At 44.3% G+C, this 15,722-nt stretch overlaps 1 protein-coding gene across 11 annotated transcripts in view; it reads right to left on the reverse strand.

The window, feature by feature from the left end:
- Positions 1–15,722, reverse strand: part of ARHGEF28 (Rho guanine nucleotide exchange factor 28) — a 186,951-nt gene that overhangs the window by 87,824 nt on the left and 83,405 nt on the right. For all 11 annotated transcript variants that reach the window (XM_005288256.3, XM_005288255.5, XM_008167521.4 and 8 more), the window contains 2 exons: positions 15,054–15,106; positions 12,453–12,513 (listed from right to left, as the gene is read on the reverse strand). In XM_005288256.3, coding sequence (XP_005288313.2) covers positions 12,453–12,513; positions 15,054–15,106 — 114 coding nt within the window. The remainder of the gene's footprint in view (positions 1–12,452; positions 12,514–15,053; positions 15,107–15,722) is intronic.

Below are 15,722 nucleotides of genomic sequence, written 5' to 3' on the forward strand. Positions count from 1 at the left end.
TTTCTGGTTGAGGCCATGCCCCTTCCGGTTGAGGCCCCTGCCCCGCTGGCTCAGGACTCCGGCATACCGGTAAGTCCTTTAAGTTACTTTCAGTCCTGCTGGCACCAAACACAACTGTCAAAGTGAGGGCATACAATTGATATATTTAACAGCATTAAATTACTACATGTTTCATGCTCACATTTTGTTTATTTTTCTGCACATTGAGTAGATGTTTCCACCAAGCTGTTCGCAGTGAAACCCAGATCTTTGTCCTAAATCATTAGAGTTAATTTAAAACACAGGAATGTGTATGAGTAGTTCAAATCATTCCTTTCAATGTGCTTTAATTACCTTGCATTTGCCAGCATTGATTTTCCTCTGCCATCCCAATGCCCATTCACCTAGTTTTGTTAGGTACCTTTGAAGTTCCTCACAGTCTTCTCTAGTCTTGACTAAGATAAATACTTTTGTGTCATCTATAAATTTTGCTTCCTCTTGTTCACCTCCTTCTCAGGATCATTTATAAATATATGACAAGTACTAATTTCTTAAAGTTTCAAATTCTTACATGATACAAATGTTCTTTGCAGACATTACAGCCTATTGTCTATTGTTTGAATAGTCTCTAAACTTGCAGTAATAGGGGAAGGAAGTTCAGGAATGTAACCAGTCTTCTTAGCTTACACATGGTGTACTGAAGTCACCAACGGCATTTTTAGAAGCAGCTGTTTTATCTACAATGCAAATTCTCAAACTTCAGGGGAAACCCTGATCAGGGAGGAGTAGAAAAGCAGGAGGATTCTCTCCCCTCTGGTTTACAATCACTACGAGAAGACTTTTAAATGGACTGCATGTCTGAAACCCATCTCCCTGACTGACAGCATAGCCAAGAAGAGAGAGAAATCCATTAAGTCAAATATCACTTCCCCACAAATGGCAAACGTGGCATGGAAGATGGAGCGGACACTTCAACAGGGAATGACCCAACCAACACTGCTGAAGATGGGGCCCACATCATAATCTGTGATTATGCATGACAGGAGCTTCCCAAGCCACAGCTCTCTGCACCGCGCGCTCCACACAAAGATTGGCATATTGCTTCATTCTGAAAAAACAGAGACAGCTGCAATTCTCCCCATCTTCACCTTGTCCAGGAGGCAGTAGAGCCTGCAGTTACCCGCATCTATACTGCAGCCTCAGAGGGAAATTAGAGGTGAGAGGACTGGATATGGCATAGGGAGTTATGGTGCACAAGTGGTGAGGCCCTCATCTACATGTACTCTTCAGAGAGCTCTGCAATCTCTAGGTGTGCATGGCTTTCCCCAACCTGACGCTATTTGGTTTTGCACAGTAGGCCAAATGCTCCTGATTAGCAACTATGCCTGGATAATGCCCGCAAATGATAACTTACCTGCAGTAATTTAAATTATGTTTTAACAATAATTTCAAAATTCCACAAGTGTTATTTGACAAAATGCCATCAGCCAGAGCCACCCACTAAATCTACCTCTAATCTACTGCTACTCCCAGCTGCTTAGAACAAAGGCATTTATTATTCTGTATGCTGCGGGACAGGAGAATTACCACAGTAGAACTACCAGTTTTCCTCACAATTATTCATCACATTTTTACCACTTGCTCTGCTCCTGGCAATACCTGTGTTCTTCTGACGGACATTTACATTAAAGCAGTTTTTGTTTTTACAGACCTACTAGAAAAATACCACAAAACCTGGAGTTTAAAAAAAAAAAAAAGTACTCATGGTTTCAGCCTATAGATTTATAATTGAGTCCATCATCTGAGTAAATTGGTGTGAATGTGGTCCCTTCTTCACACTGCTTTCCACTCTTTTTCTCCTTATCATTGAGAACAGGTGTATTTAATATGCTGGGGAACAAAGAGGTCAATAAAATATATACTTGCATTGGTAGAATATTACTTACCATATGTATGAATTTGATACACAGTCCAAAAGAGAAAGTAAACATTACAGATTTATTAATAGATTTTAAGGCCAGAAGAGAGACCACTAGATCATCTAACCAAACCATTTGTATAACACACGCCATAAAACTCATGTATAACCAACTGCTGCCCTCTCTACCACAATACTTAATGTGCTATTCTTCTAAATAACGTCAAGATTTTTTTTTAATTATGATGTATAATTAATGATTTCAGTCTCGAGAACCCTCTCTTTTGGCTGATTTATCTCCTGTTTTGTCTAGAAGTGGGTGGATATTGAATAACTGATCTGCTTGAGCACCTATGTGTACAGTCACTGCCCACAGGCAGCCTGTAAGCTGAACTCCATGGTGGAGTATCCAGAAAGGTGAGCTGGGTCTTCAACAGCTGATGATGTTACCCAGAATACAACAGACTGGGACTGCACCAAGTACTATCTCATCAGCATTCAGAACCAGCACCTCTGTCACTGCATGACAGAAAAACAAAAATGCCCACTTAAGGGCTGGTCTACACTACAAAGTGAGGTCAGCTTAACTGCATCGCTCAGGGCTGTGAAAAATTTCATGCCCCGTGCAACGTAGTTAAGCCAGCCTAAGCCCCAGTGTAGACATTGCCAGGTCAACTGAAGAATTTTTCCATCAACCTAGCTACCCCCTCTCAGAGAGGTGGATTTACCACAGCGACAGAAGACCCCCTTCCATTACTGTAGTAAGTGTCCACACTAGAGTGCTGCAACTGTGCCACTGTAGCATTTCTAGTGTAGACATAACCTAAGAAAAATGAAAGACAGTGCAGTGAAAAGAAAAGCAATAAGGAACCTCCTGAGTATCCTATGGACTGTCTGATACAAACACACATACCCCTCTTTTCAAAAACCAACATTTGTAAAGAGCTGCATTCAATAGTCTTGTTTCTCTCACAAAATTTAAGAGCAGTTTAACCTTAGCAAGAACTGAAATTAAGAACAATAGCTTTTCATAAGTGTATGGCAGTGCTCCAAAATTGTAGATGACTATCTATGTGATTAGGATGAAGAAAAGCAGTGCTGCAGTCAACTGACCACCATATACAATGAGGGGCAGATCCTCAGCTGGTGTGACTTGTCATAGCTCCAAAGAAATCATGATAAATCACACCAGCTCAGGATCTGCCCCTCAATTTACTGCAACAATTTTGTGAGCTCACAGCTCTTCTTGGCTCCAGAGCCTTTAGTTTGTAAGACAGCTGTGACAGGAGCCTAGGACTAGTCTTTACTTTCTGGCCCTGTTCACCTCACATTGGTCAAGGCAACAACACACAACAGGGGTCGGGATCCACTGACTCCTGTGGCTACTGTTAAAACAAATCCAACAAAATATATACACTGATATAATTTGCCTAAATACCCTTCTTGTTTAGGGTCAATTCACATCAAACCCATAGTAGGATATAATAATAATAAAAGGAGTTATACCTATCTCATAGAGCTGGAAGGGACCTTGAAGGTCAACAAGTCTGGTCCCCTGCCTTCACTAGCAGGACCAAGTGTTGTCTCTGACATTCCCTCCCCCGATCCCTAAATGATCCACTCAAGGATTGAACTCAGAACCCTGGGTTTAGCAGGCTAATGCTCAAACAACTGAGCTATCCCTCCCCCCATATACTTAGTTGAGGTTCATTGTAAGCTATGGACAGAAAGCTATTAGCTGTTTGTCCCTGATTCTGACGAAAAGGTCCCTTGATCTTGCAAAAGCTTGAGTATAAAGGGCTACGGTCAATTATAAAAATGAAAAAGCAAAGCAAAGCAAAAAAGCCTCCTTCCAACTCCTGCAGTGAAGGCCTATGCAAGGCCCAAAAATCTCCAACAACATTTAGAGCTTGCACAGCTTTGCATGAAAGCTAAATGGAGCTTTAATTGGCTCTGGTCCTTACAGAAGTTTAGCTAATGGGCTTGCAATAGAAAGCAAGTCTATGCTTACATTGACAACCTGCAGCACTGTAAACAAGATTACCTGCATAACAATTTCATTAGGATTTTTTGTGTTTTATCGGGAGATTTCAAGGGCAGGGCTGTCAAAGAGAAAGAAAGACGAGGTATGTCTCCACATATGGAATTCCAAGATTCTAACTCTGTTCCATAAACATTATTTGTGGAATATAATTCATACTTTGATGGCTAATTTCACATTTTATGGATCCCAAGTTGTTTATTTACATTAGTGTGAAATGGAGACCAATAAGGCAGAAGACAGGCAAAGAAGCTGATTTAAACATCAGAACAAAAGGATCTTCCTTTCTGAAGAATTATTTCAGCAAGCGAATTTTGGGGAGGATTTTAGACAGGGGAGGAAGACATGTTCTGGGAGGCCAGATAGCATGGGTTTGCAACTCATTCATTCTGGAAGGGGTTGCAAGTGCTTTGGAGGATAGGATTAAAATTCAAAATGATCTGGACAAACTGGAGAAATGGTCTGAAGCAAATCGGATGAATTTCAATAAGGACAAATGCAAAGTACTTCATTTAGGAAGGAACAATCAGTTGCACACATACAAAATGGGAAATGACTGCTAAGGAAGGAGTACTGTGGAAAGGGATCTGGGGGTCATAGTGGACCATAAGCGAAATATGAATCAACGGTGTAACGTTGCAAAAAAAGTGAACATCATTCTGGGATGTATTAGGAGGAGTGTTGGTAAGCAAGACACAAGAAGTAATTCTTCCACTCTACTCCGCACTGATTAGGCCTCAACTGGAGTATTGTGTCCAGTTCTGGGCACCACATTTCAGGAAAAATGTGGACAAATTGGAGAAAGTCCAGAGAAGAGCAACAAAAATGATTAAAGATCTAGAAAACATGACCTATGAGGGAATATTGAAAAAATTGAGTTTGTTTAGTCTGAAAAAGAGAAGATTGAGAGGGGACATGATAACAGTTTTCAAGTATAAAAAAGGTTATTATAAGGAGGAGTGAGAAAAATTGTTTCTTCTTAACCTCTGAGGATAGGACAGGAAGCAATGGGCTTCAATTGCAGCAAGAGAGGGTTAGGTTGGACATTAGGAAAAACTTCCTGCCAGGGGTGGTTAAGCACTGGAATAAATTGCCTAGGGAGGTTGTGGAATATCCATCATTGGAGAGTTTTAAGAGCAAGTTAGACAAACAAAATCCCTATCAGGGATGGTCTAGATCATCTAGAACTGGGTCGGAGAATGGAAGGCACTGGGTCGCAGCGGCTCTGGTCAGCACTACCGACCTGTCCATTAAAAGTCCCGTCAGTGGTGCTGCCTGGCTAAGGTAAGGCGCTGTGCCCAGGAAGCAGCCAGCAGCAGGTCCAACTCCTAGGTGGCGGGGGCCACGGGGCTCCGTGTATTGCCCCCGCCCCGGGCACTGGCCAATGGGAGCTGGGGGGGGCAATGGATGCGGGCAAGAGCCACATGGAGCCGCTTGCGCGCCTGCGCCTAGAAGCCGCTGCTGGCCGCTTCTGGACTGCAGTACAGTCCGCAGTGCCAGGAGAGGCTGGAAGCCTGCCTCTGCACCCCCATTGCGCCGCTGACTGGGAGCTGCCCTAGGTAAGCCAATGCCCAAACCCCGCACCCCAACCCCCTTCCTGAGTCCTCCCCAACCCCGGAGCCCTCTCCTGCACCCGAAACCCTTCATCCCAGGCTCCACCCCAGAGCCTGCACCCACAGCCCTGACCCCCTCCTGCACCCCAACCTCCTTCCCCAACCCAGAGCCCCCTCACACACCCTGAACTCCTCATTCCCAGCCCCACCCCACAGCCCTCACCCCAACCCTCTCCCACACCCCAAGCCCCTTATCCCCAGCTCCGTTGGGTTGCGGACATCAACAATTTTCTTCAACTGGGTCGCCAGAAAAAAAGTTTGAAAATCACTTGTCTAGATCATACTTAGTCCTGCCATGAGTGCAGGGGACTGGACTAGATGACCTTGCGAGGTCCCTTCCAGTCCTATGACTCTCTCTCTCTTTATATCTATCTATCTATAGAGAGAGAGGGGGGTTTACTTGCATAATAGTGTCTCAGACAAATCAAGAAAAGAGGGAGAAACTTTGAGAGCCAAGAACAAAAAAGCCTGCATATTTTAATGCTTAATATTATGCTTGGAGATTTTTCCATGAACTTTTAATTAAGCTGTGTTTAGAGGCTCACATTCTTAGGAAGATTTTGTAATAAAAGAGAGCTTACTTCTCAGATCTTCTTCAGCTCTCAGCTGTTAAGTAAACCCTGACATTTGATTGTTTATAGACATATAAGCATGCATACACTTTGTCTCTCTATTGAAATAAACTAAGATCACCTATCCATTGTTTAAAGAATGCTTTTGGCAAGGTTTTGTGAGAAGCCACAGACTAAAGCACTCTTCACTGTGCAGTAGCACTCACCTTGAGGTTTTGCAAAGATACCAGAAACAACTCTTAAAGAACATTGAGACCCCTGCAAACAAGAGTGATGTGTAATTTCCAGACATTAAAGGACTGCTAGGGCAATAAAATCATGGGTTTCCTCAGTTATGATGTTGCTTTGCAATTTTTAGGCCATCCCTCTTCCATAAAACTGGATAAAGGCAGGCGTTTCTGAGACTCTTCATATTGGAAAGGGACCTTCCTAAAGTGTCAACTCTGCATGAAGCAGAAGTGGGGCAAACAAGGAATGAACAGTGCCAATTAACAAAAAATAACACATTTGTCACAAAATTCTCAGTCATCTCAATAGACAATATTTAATAAAATTTTACATATTTTTAAAACATTACTTCCTATGGTCACAAACTCAAAAACAGGCATATTTGACTATAAAAGCCTTAGTTACAAATATTTTGCCCATCTCTGACAGCACATATGTAATATCTAAAAAAGAGATTTTATCCAGACCAGTAGTAGTAATTACTTTATAGACCTAACACTAATACTAAAGGCTAATACTATTTAAGCACAGGAGAACATCAAGAAAGCAGATCAATTTCTTTCTACAGAAAACATTTTAAATCTTACCAACTCCAGTAAGGAAAGCTAATTAAAACAAACAAAACAGCAACATTGAAACCAGATTTTATACAGATTACATTGTAGTTCTAGTGGTTCATACAGAAGAAAAGATCATTATATTAAATGCCTTAAGATGATATACGGTTAAACTAGGATTTCTGTGAAAGCCGTGAAAATCAAAGGACAAGAATCCACTAAAAGTTTTGCGCTGCCCTCGTCAGGCATAAATTTGCCAAAAATTTGGCTTCACTGTTTTTATCTTTCAAAGTGCAGAATGTGGACTGAAGAATTAATTTTAATTTATTTATTTATGTTTTCATTTTCTTGCTGCCAGTAATGCAAACAGGATTGACTAGAGATGTACAAAGCCCACTGCCAGGACACTTGCACTACAACTATCTGAGCAAGACAAATACTGTATTTTGAAAAGTTGTAACTTCTTCCTGCTGCCACGTTTTTAATTGATATTTTGAAAAGAAAGTCCACACTTATGTTTTGAAGTTTAAAAGGTTTAATATTTCTCTGGAAAAACTAGGATTTCTCTATTGGAAAAAGAAACTTTTACAACTTTAAAGATGGCCTTGTGGACATCCTCCTTCTCAAACTAGTTATGCAAAACAGGAAGGAATTATAAATGTTTAAAAACACATGCCCTGTTAATTCAGTTACATGCCAAACAGTAAGAGCATTCAGCTGTCACTTCCCAGACTCCTTCCCAAAAACATAGCGTTGCGGAACTGGAGAAGTACAATGCACTGTGAAGACATGTTTTAACATTAAATTTAAAAACCACATTTCTGCTTTTTCTTTCTTTTTTTGTATCTTTTACTCACTCTCCTTAATTCCCTGTTCGTTTTTCTCTCCCATCCTTTGCAGTTTTTCTCTCTCTCTCTTTCACTGAATAAATAAAGATGTATCTGTAGTGCTTTTGCTTTTGTTTTTAATTACATAGCCCGATCTCTATCGACTCCCAGGAGAGAGAGATGAAGAGACTGTTTGGTATGAAGTCCCCATAATCCAACTTTAAACCTGACCTAATAGTTCCTTTCCCCCAGCACCTTACACCTCCCCCACCAATTCTCAAATACAGCAAACACTGCCTCCAAAAATCCTTACGACCCTTTACCCTAGATGTCTCCACAGTTTAAATGGCTTCTTAAATGCCCCCAGAGATGCTCAGTGGGCATTAGGTGGCTGCTACCCCCCGACACAGACACACACACCCTCACTCTGTAGGGAGTGGATCAGGGGACTAAGGGAAAGCTCTTTGCCTCTCTAATCCTGACAGGGGCTGCTGAGAGGCAGGAAGCCAACCCACCCCCTGCTGGACAGAAGCAGAACAGAAAAAGCCTACTGCAGGGTGCAAAGTAAAGGCCCACAAAGCACCCATGTGGTCACAGCTCCTTCCCCCAAAAAATGTATAGGAGGGCATGGAGATTTAGCTCCCCTGAAGATTCTGGAGAGGGCATTGTGGACACCCCAAAATACCTTAAAGACAAATACTAGGGTTACCATATGTCCTCTTTTTCCCGGACATGTCCGGCTTTTCGGCAGTCAAACCCCCGTCCGGGGGGAATTGACAAAAAGCCGAACATGTCCGGGAAAATGGCGGCTCTGTTTAAGAGCCCGGCTGCCTGAACACTACCGGCTTCGGGCAGCCCCGTGCCTGGAGACCCTGCGCCGCCGGAGCCCGGGAGGGGAAGTGCCCGGCTGGGGGCGCAGGGTCTCCAGGCACGGGGCTGCCCGAAGCCGGTAGCTCTCGGGCAGCCCGGCTCTTAAATAGAGCCGCGAGGGCTGGAGCCGCCGGGGCTGTGTGTAACTGACCCAGTGTCAGTTACACAGCCCCAGCCGCTGGAGGCTCTGTTTAAGAACCGGGCTGCCCGAGAGCTACCGGCTTCGGGCAGCCCCGTGCCTGGAGACCCTGCGCCCCCAGCCGGGCACTTCCCCTCCCGGGCTCCGGCGGCGCAGGGTCTCCAGGCACGGGGCTGCCCGAAGCCGGTAGCTCTCGGGCAGCCCGGTTCTTAAATAGAGCCGCGAGGGCTGGAGCCGCCGGGGCTGTGTGTAACTGACACAGTGTCAGTTACACAGAGCCCCGGAGGCTGGAGGCTCTGTTTAAGAGCCGGGCTGCCCCAGAGCTACCGGCTTCAGGCAGCCCCGTGCCTGGAGACCCTGCGCCGCCGGAGCCCGGGAGGGGAAGTGCCGGCTGGGGGCGCAGGGTCCGGAGGCACGGGGGCTGCCCGAAGCCGGTAGCGCTTGGGCAGCCCGGCTCTTAAACAGAGCCTCCAGCCGCCAGGGCTCTGTGTAACTGACACTGTGTCAGTTATACAGAGCCAAAGAGGAGAAAAGCCTCCAGCTGCAGGGGCTCTGTGTAAGTGACCCAGTGTCAGTTACACAGAGCCCCAGCCGCTGGAGGCTCTGTTTAAGAACCGGGCTGCCCGAGAGCTACCGGCTTCGGGCAGCCCCCTTGCCTCCGGACCCTGCGCCCCCAGCCGGGCACTTCCCCTCCCGGGCTCCGGCGGCGCAGGGTCCGGAGGCACGGGGGCTGCCCGAAGCCGGTAGCGCTGGGGCAGCCCGGCTCTTAGAGCCTAAGAGGAGCAGAGCTTCCAGCTGCGGGGGCTCTGCTCCTCTTTGGCTCTGTGTAACTTATACAGTCTAAGTTACGCAGAGCCGCCGGAGCCCCGGAGGGGAAGTGCCCGGCTGGGGGCACAGGGTCCGGAGGCATAGGGGCTGCCCAAAGCCCGAGCGCTAACGGCTTCACGGTTTGCTGGGCAGCCTCCAGACCCTGCACCCCCGGCTGGGCACTTCCCCTCCCGGGCACCAGCTGCGCTGGGGAAGCGCCAGCTGGGGGCGCAGGGTCTGGAGGCTGCCCGGGAAACCGTGATGCTGGTAGCACTGGGGCAGCCCTTTCCCCCTGGCTGGGAGTGGGAGGGAGGAGGGGGCGGAGTTAGGGTGGGGGAAGGGGCGGAGTTGGGCGGGGCTAGGGGTGGGGAAATGGGCGGGGCCATGACCCGTGGAGGGTCCTCTTTTTTTATTTATGAGATATGGTAACCCTACAAATACCTGTTGGGAGAAGGGTATTGCTAGAACCTGAGGGGTTTGGTATAAGAGCAGGGTGTTGATCCAGGCAACTAGAAAAGGACTTGAGAGTCCTTTCAAGAGCTGCTATTATTAGTATTAACTTTTGACAGAGGTTTTGGACAGAGGGGCCATGTGGGAGAGGAAAATGGAGCAGAGAAGGGAGAAGCTAATATCCATCAGCTGCTTGATATTCAGAAACATGTAAATGACCAAACAGCACTACATAGTCTCACCATTAAATGTATTCTTTGCTTTGCTCATCCCTACCTCCTATAGACACTCTACCGCTTGCTCTTTTCTAGTCATTCTTTTTTCCTCACACCTCCCCTCAGTATCTCGCTCTATTTTTCTTCTTTCCATTTCTCTCTCCTTATCCCCCACTGCGTCTGTCTCCTGCCAAAAACACAGCCATTAATATAACAATGGCAAAAAAACACAACAAAAACCAGTCTAAAGCAGTACAGGACAATAAAATTGTGACATTTGACAGTTATTGTGGTATGGTTCAAGTTAAAACATGCATAGATTTTTACTGTTCAATAAACCCATCAAACCACCTTAATTTAATATACAAAATATTTAAAAAAATACAGTTCCCCTCTTTCCTGCATTATTTCTATGCTATATCTTACCACTTGTTCAATTCTCCTAGCCTGCAACAACACTTCATGGATTAACCCCATCAGATCTCACATAAAATGCAGACTGGGGGTGGAGTCCAGGCCCTATTGAAATTAATAGGAGATGGCCACATCTGGAAATGGGACATTGCAGGTGGCCAGAGCTCAGAGGTGGCATCGAGCATTCTCACTCTCTCAGCTGTGGGTGGGGGAAGCTCTGAGCTGGTGTTAAGCCTACAGAACTGGCTCCTCAGACAGCTGCCTCTAGGCTCAGTGTAGATCAGTGGTTCTCAACCTATTTACCATCGTGGGCCAAATATGCGGCTCTCTATGTGATATGTGGGCCGCACCCACACAATATATGTTCTACCTCTATGGCTCTGAGGATGTCACATGGGCCGCAGCTGTGTGCTGATTGGGCTGCAAGTGGCCCACAGGCCACCGTTGAGAACCATTGGGTAGATGGTGTGCTGGTGGAGGGACAGAGCATATCAAGGGTGAAAAGGGGTGAGTCAGTTGCAGGGCAGAGCACAGACCTACCAATTACCTGCTGCTGTTCAGACCCTTGAAGACCACACGCAGCTGGTGTAACCAGAGCAGGAACCAGAACAGATGTGGCTTCAAAATTAGTGAGCCATAATTGCTCCCTGATGGCTCACGCCATCCTGTGCTAAGATCCAGTCCAATAACTGGTTTTGCTTAACAAAACAGAATGTGATCATGTGGACACTATCATTTTACATGCCTGTACAGTATTATTATTTATGCAGGGCAGGTAGATTTATTCCAAAATATGAATCTGGTCTATGCACAAAGGCACCCAAGTCACATACACAAAAACTATTATTTTTGCCAACATACTCTTAATTCCCTTGATAAACTTCTACATTCCTGGGACAGGGAGGCAATATATGGATGCAACATATGCATGCTAAAGTTACTGAACTGACAGCATCTCTCACAATTGTGATTTGCGATACTGATGATTAGAAAATGGATTATTATTAGAGATTATTAGAAATATTGAGCCAGAATGTTATCTCTGGCATCTGTGGATTTACACCAGTGTAGAATTAGACCCATTCCCTCTACTGCCCCACATAAAAAAACAAGGTGGCTCTTATCTCTGTAGCAAGGTCTGTTAAGTTTGCACACTGGTTGTTTGAGTATCGACAATCTGAGTTATCTGTTCCATTTATGCCACTGTACCTTATTGCAAATTGAAACAGCCTGGCTATTTCTGGCTGGAACCCCAGCTCTCATTGGCTGAGCTAATTGACTCTTTGCCCACTTCCTTCTTGTTCTGCTTTGTATTATCAAATGTTTGCACTTTGTTACTGTAGCTTTTCCGAAACTTGGAAATTTTCCTCACTGTTTTGCTTGTGTTATTGGCTGCTGGGCTTACCTAGCTATATCTTTAATCTATCTTCGGGAACTATAATGCATCCATCCCCATCGTATCTAGACATTTCTTTACGTGTGTTTCATTTAATCTTCACTCATTTAAGTTAATTGTATCAATTCTTTTCAAGATTTCTATTTCCGCTTACATTGCTGGAAGGTCCTAGAATATCACAGGTGGATACAAGGACCTAAATACAATAGAAGAGTCTGATAGTTTTCCTTCTGAATAACACAAATTTGGCTGAGTGCGCCTTTTGGTTGTAGCCATGCGGTGCCGCTCATTAAAGTTAGTTGTCCTACTTCTTTTAGAGAAGCTGTCTGACACCTGTCTGTCTGCTATATATTTGGATCTATGATAGTATTGTAGCATATAGATCAATCACTTTTGGAAGAGTGAAAACTGCTAACAGTTTCTTACCTATATCCAACAAGACCTGGTCTTCATTTTCACTTGAGGGAACCACAGGATCTCTGAAAGGCTAGAAAAAGGAAATTTGAGCTAGATTTTTAAGATGAATGGTCAAGTTTGAACTTCATTACAAACAGTGCTTGGTGCTACCAGAATTCTCTTAAAATCTTTTCAGAACCATTTGTTCATTTCATTTATTTCAATAAATACAGAAAATAAAGAACTACCTACCCCAGGCTTTATGAACCTTTAATTCTGTTATGAGCTGGGTGAAACCTTGTTATGGGTTCAGTTAAAAACCTTGTTCTAACTCAGTGATTCTCAAACTTTTGTACTGGTGACCCCTTTCACATAGCAAGCCTCTGAGTGTGACCCCCATTATAAATTAAAAACACTTTTTAATATATTTAACACCATTATAAATGCTGGAGGCAAAGTGGGGTTTGGGGTGGAGGCTGACAGCTTGCGACACCCCCCCCCCCCATGATAACCTAACGACTCCCTGAGGGGTCCCGATCCCCAGTTTGAGAACCCCTGTTCTAACTGATGTGTGAAAATGCCCTTCATTTAAGATAGCTGTAAGAGACAGTTAAGAGACCACACCTAAACCAACGCCTAATAGAATCTGCTCAGAAATGGGCAGGAGGCTCCACTGACTATCATGACCAAGTGCATGAGTGCAAGCCAAGTCAGAACACCCAGAAACTGAGAAGAGACGGAATAGTGAGGGAGGCAGAGGCAAAAAGCAAGAAAGCCAAGCAGTGGCCTGTGAGCAGAGTGTGACCCTGGAAATAGCAAGAGACAGAACTTTTGGGTCTAAGGAGCTTGGGGCTGTAAAATATGACATTACACTCCTTTCGTTCTTGCTTCCCCCTGCATTCAGAAAAGCAGGACTTTGTACATCCCTTGGAAATAAACAAAACGGCATCAAAGAGAATACCAGACTCCACCAACTGGAACATCCCCTGAACTTTGACTAGCAAGCTGAGGTGAAAAGAGGCAACCATACATTAAAAATACAATTGCCTAAAAGATAAAACTAGCAGCCTCTCCTCCAGACAAAAAATAATCAATGAGAGATAAAAATCAAACCCAGACAATACCCCACCTCCCCACAAGCACTACTGTTCATGGCGACCCTCCCTCCTCAAGAGCTCAGGCTTTATTGTGCCTTGAAGGGTCAACAAATACAGACCGTTTTGGAGCAGAGAGGGATACAAGTTTAAAACGAGAGGGCTCCAGCTCAAAGATCTCTAATGACCAAAGCTGTGAATTTATCATATAGGGAGAGGCAGTCTCAGGCTATTTACAGCTTTATAGGTCAGAACTAATGCCTCTAACTCTGTCCAGAAATCAACAGGCAGCCAATGCAGATGAGGGGTCACTAGTGTCACATGCTCCCAGCAACATTGGTGGGTTGCTGCATTCTGCCTCAACTTCAGGTTCCAGGTTGATTTAACATGTAGCCGTATGTAGCTGCAGTAATCTAATCTGAAGGTGACAAAGGCATGGATTATGGTAGTATGGTCTGTGTCCACAAAAAATGGTCAGTCTCCTGGCGAGACGTAGAAAATCAACAAGGCCTGCTACACAGAATCATCATAGAACTGGAAGGGACCTCGAGAGGTCATCTAGTCCAGTCTCCCGCACTCAAAGAAGGACTAAGTATTATAATAATCTATACCCAGCTGTAGCTCCAACACCACCCCCAGATTGCAAATTCTATTGACAAACAACAGGCACAGGCCCTAATAAAAGGGGAAGTTGCTTCTCAACCTACAAATATCACTTCAACCTTGTACATTCTGAGCCTTAGCCAGCTAGCGCTCGTCCACACACAAATCTCAATTTTGTAAACTAGAAAAAGTAAAACTGAGACAAGGATGTCTAAGGGCACAACCTGAGACATACATATAAAGCATGATATAAAACAGACATCAAATACAGCTGACTAATCGAAATGGGATTACATGCAAGCATCATAGCTTCTCTTTCTGCTAACAAGTGTAAAACATCCTATTTTATGTTAGATTCATGTAAAAATAATCCCAAGCAGGATCAATATTTTTTATGCCAGAATTTCTCATTGGCAGTCTCTAACAGGCTCTGTGTATGATCCTGCAAATATTGCTAATGAGAGTTTCCCCATGTTATCTCCCAGGATCAAGATTACCTAAAATATAACCTCACCTTCCTGGACTTCCACTGCCCTCCTCAGCTCCACTCCTTGTGAACAATGGAACTCTCTATCTCAAGGAGGAAGCTGGTGCATGTAGGAGATGGGGCTTCACCTCAGCTGGTCCCAAGCTGTAGAACACACTCCCATAGGAATGACCACAATCATCATGACTTTCCAATTCAGATGTAAGCCTCATTTCTTTGACCTTGCTTTCTAGCCCACCAACACATGACAGATTCATTGAAGTAAATAATAAACATACATACACATAACTTTTCCCTGGGGCAGGAATGGAAAGGAAATGTCACTTGGCAGGCATTAGTCACCTTATTTATTTTTTTAACTATGGAAGATGCTCAGATACCACAACATAAGGTGCAGTAGGAGAACTTAGACAGAGGCTAGTTATTCATACAAGGATAAAGCTGTACCTTCACATCTTCACTTCCAGATGCTGGTTCATCAGATGCCAAGTTCATGGGATCTGTAAAAGCGAGATTTCGTATCAACTTCTAGTGATAAACAATGGAAGTTTACTCTTTTTTCAACTAGAAGAGGAAAAAAATAATGAACAAGCAAGCAAGCAAGCAAGCAAGCAACACAGAACAATGTACTTTTGTAGCATACACATCCCCCCCAAACTAGCATATCAGTGGGCAGAATACTAGATGGTTGTACAACAAGCTGTTATGTTATTATGGACCAATTGTAAACAGGATCTTGAGCTTAAAGGGACAGGCAGTGAAAATACATGTTGATTCATAAACGAGGCTGCGGATTTGTCCTCACAATAGCACAAATCAGAAGCTGTGCCTTAAACTATGGGAGATCCCAACTGCTGTGCACCATCCTAAAGACATGTCATACATTTTAAAAATTAGCCCCTGCATTTTCAAGAAAAAAAGTGATAAAAAACTTCATTTCTGTCGCTCTCTTTTATATGGTTTCTTCTCCAGGCAATTGGAAAGGACACAGCGAACACAAAAACATGTTCAAACTCTGCAGGATCTACCCAAGCACAGACATTTATGAAATAGCAAACAGAGCAGGAGTAATCTGCATGTAAATGAGCACAACAAGCATCTGCAGGGCTTCCTAGA

The sequence above is a fragment of the Chrysemys picta genome, chromosome 6 (assembly GCF_011386835.1).
Source record: "Chrysemys picta bellii isolate R12L10 chromosome 6, ASM1138683v2, whole genome shotgun sequence".
NCBI lineage: Eukaryota > Metazoa > Chordata > Testudines > Emydidae > Chrysemys > Chrysemys picta.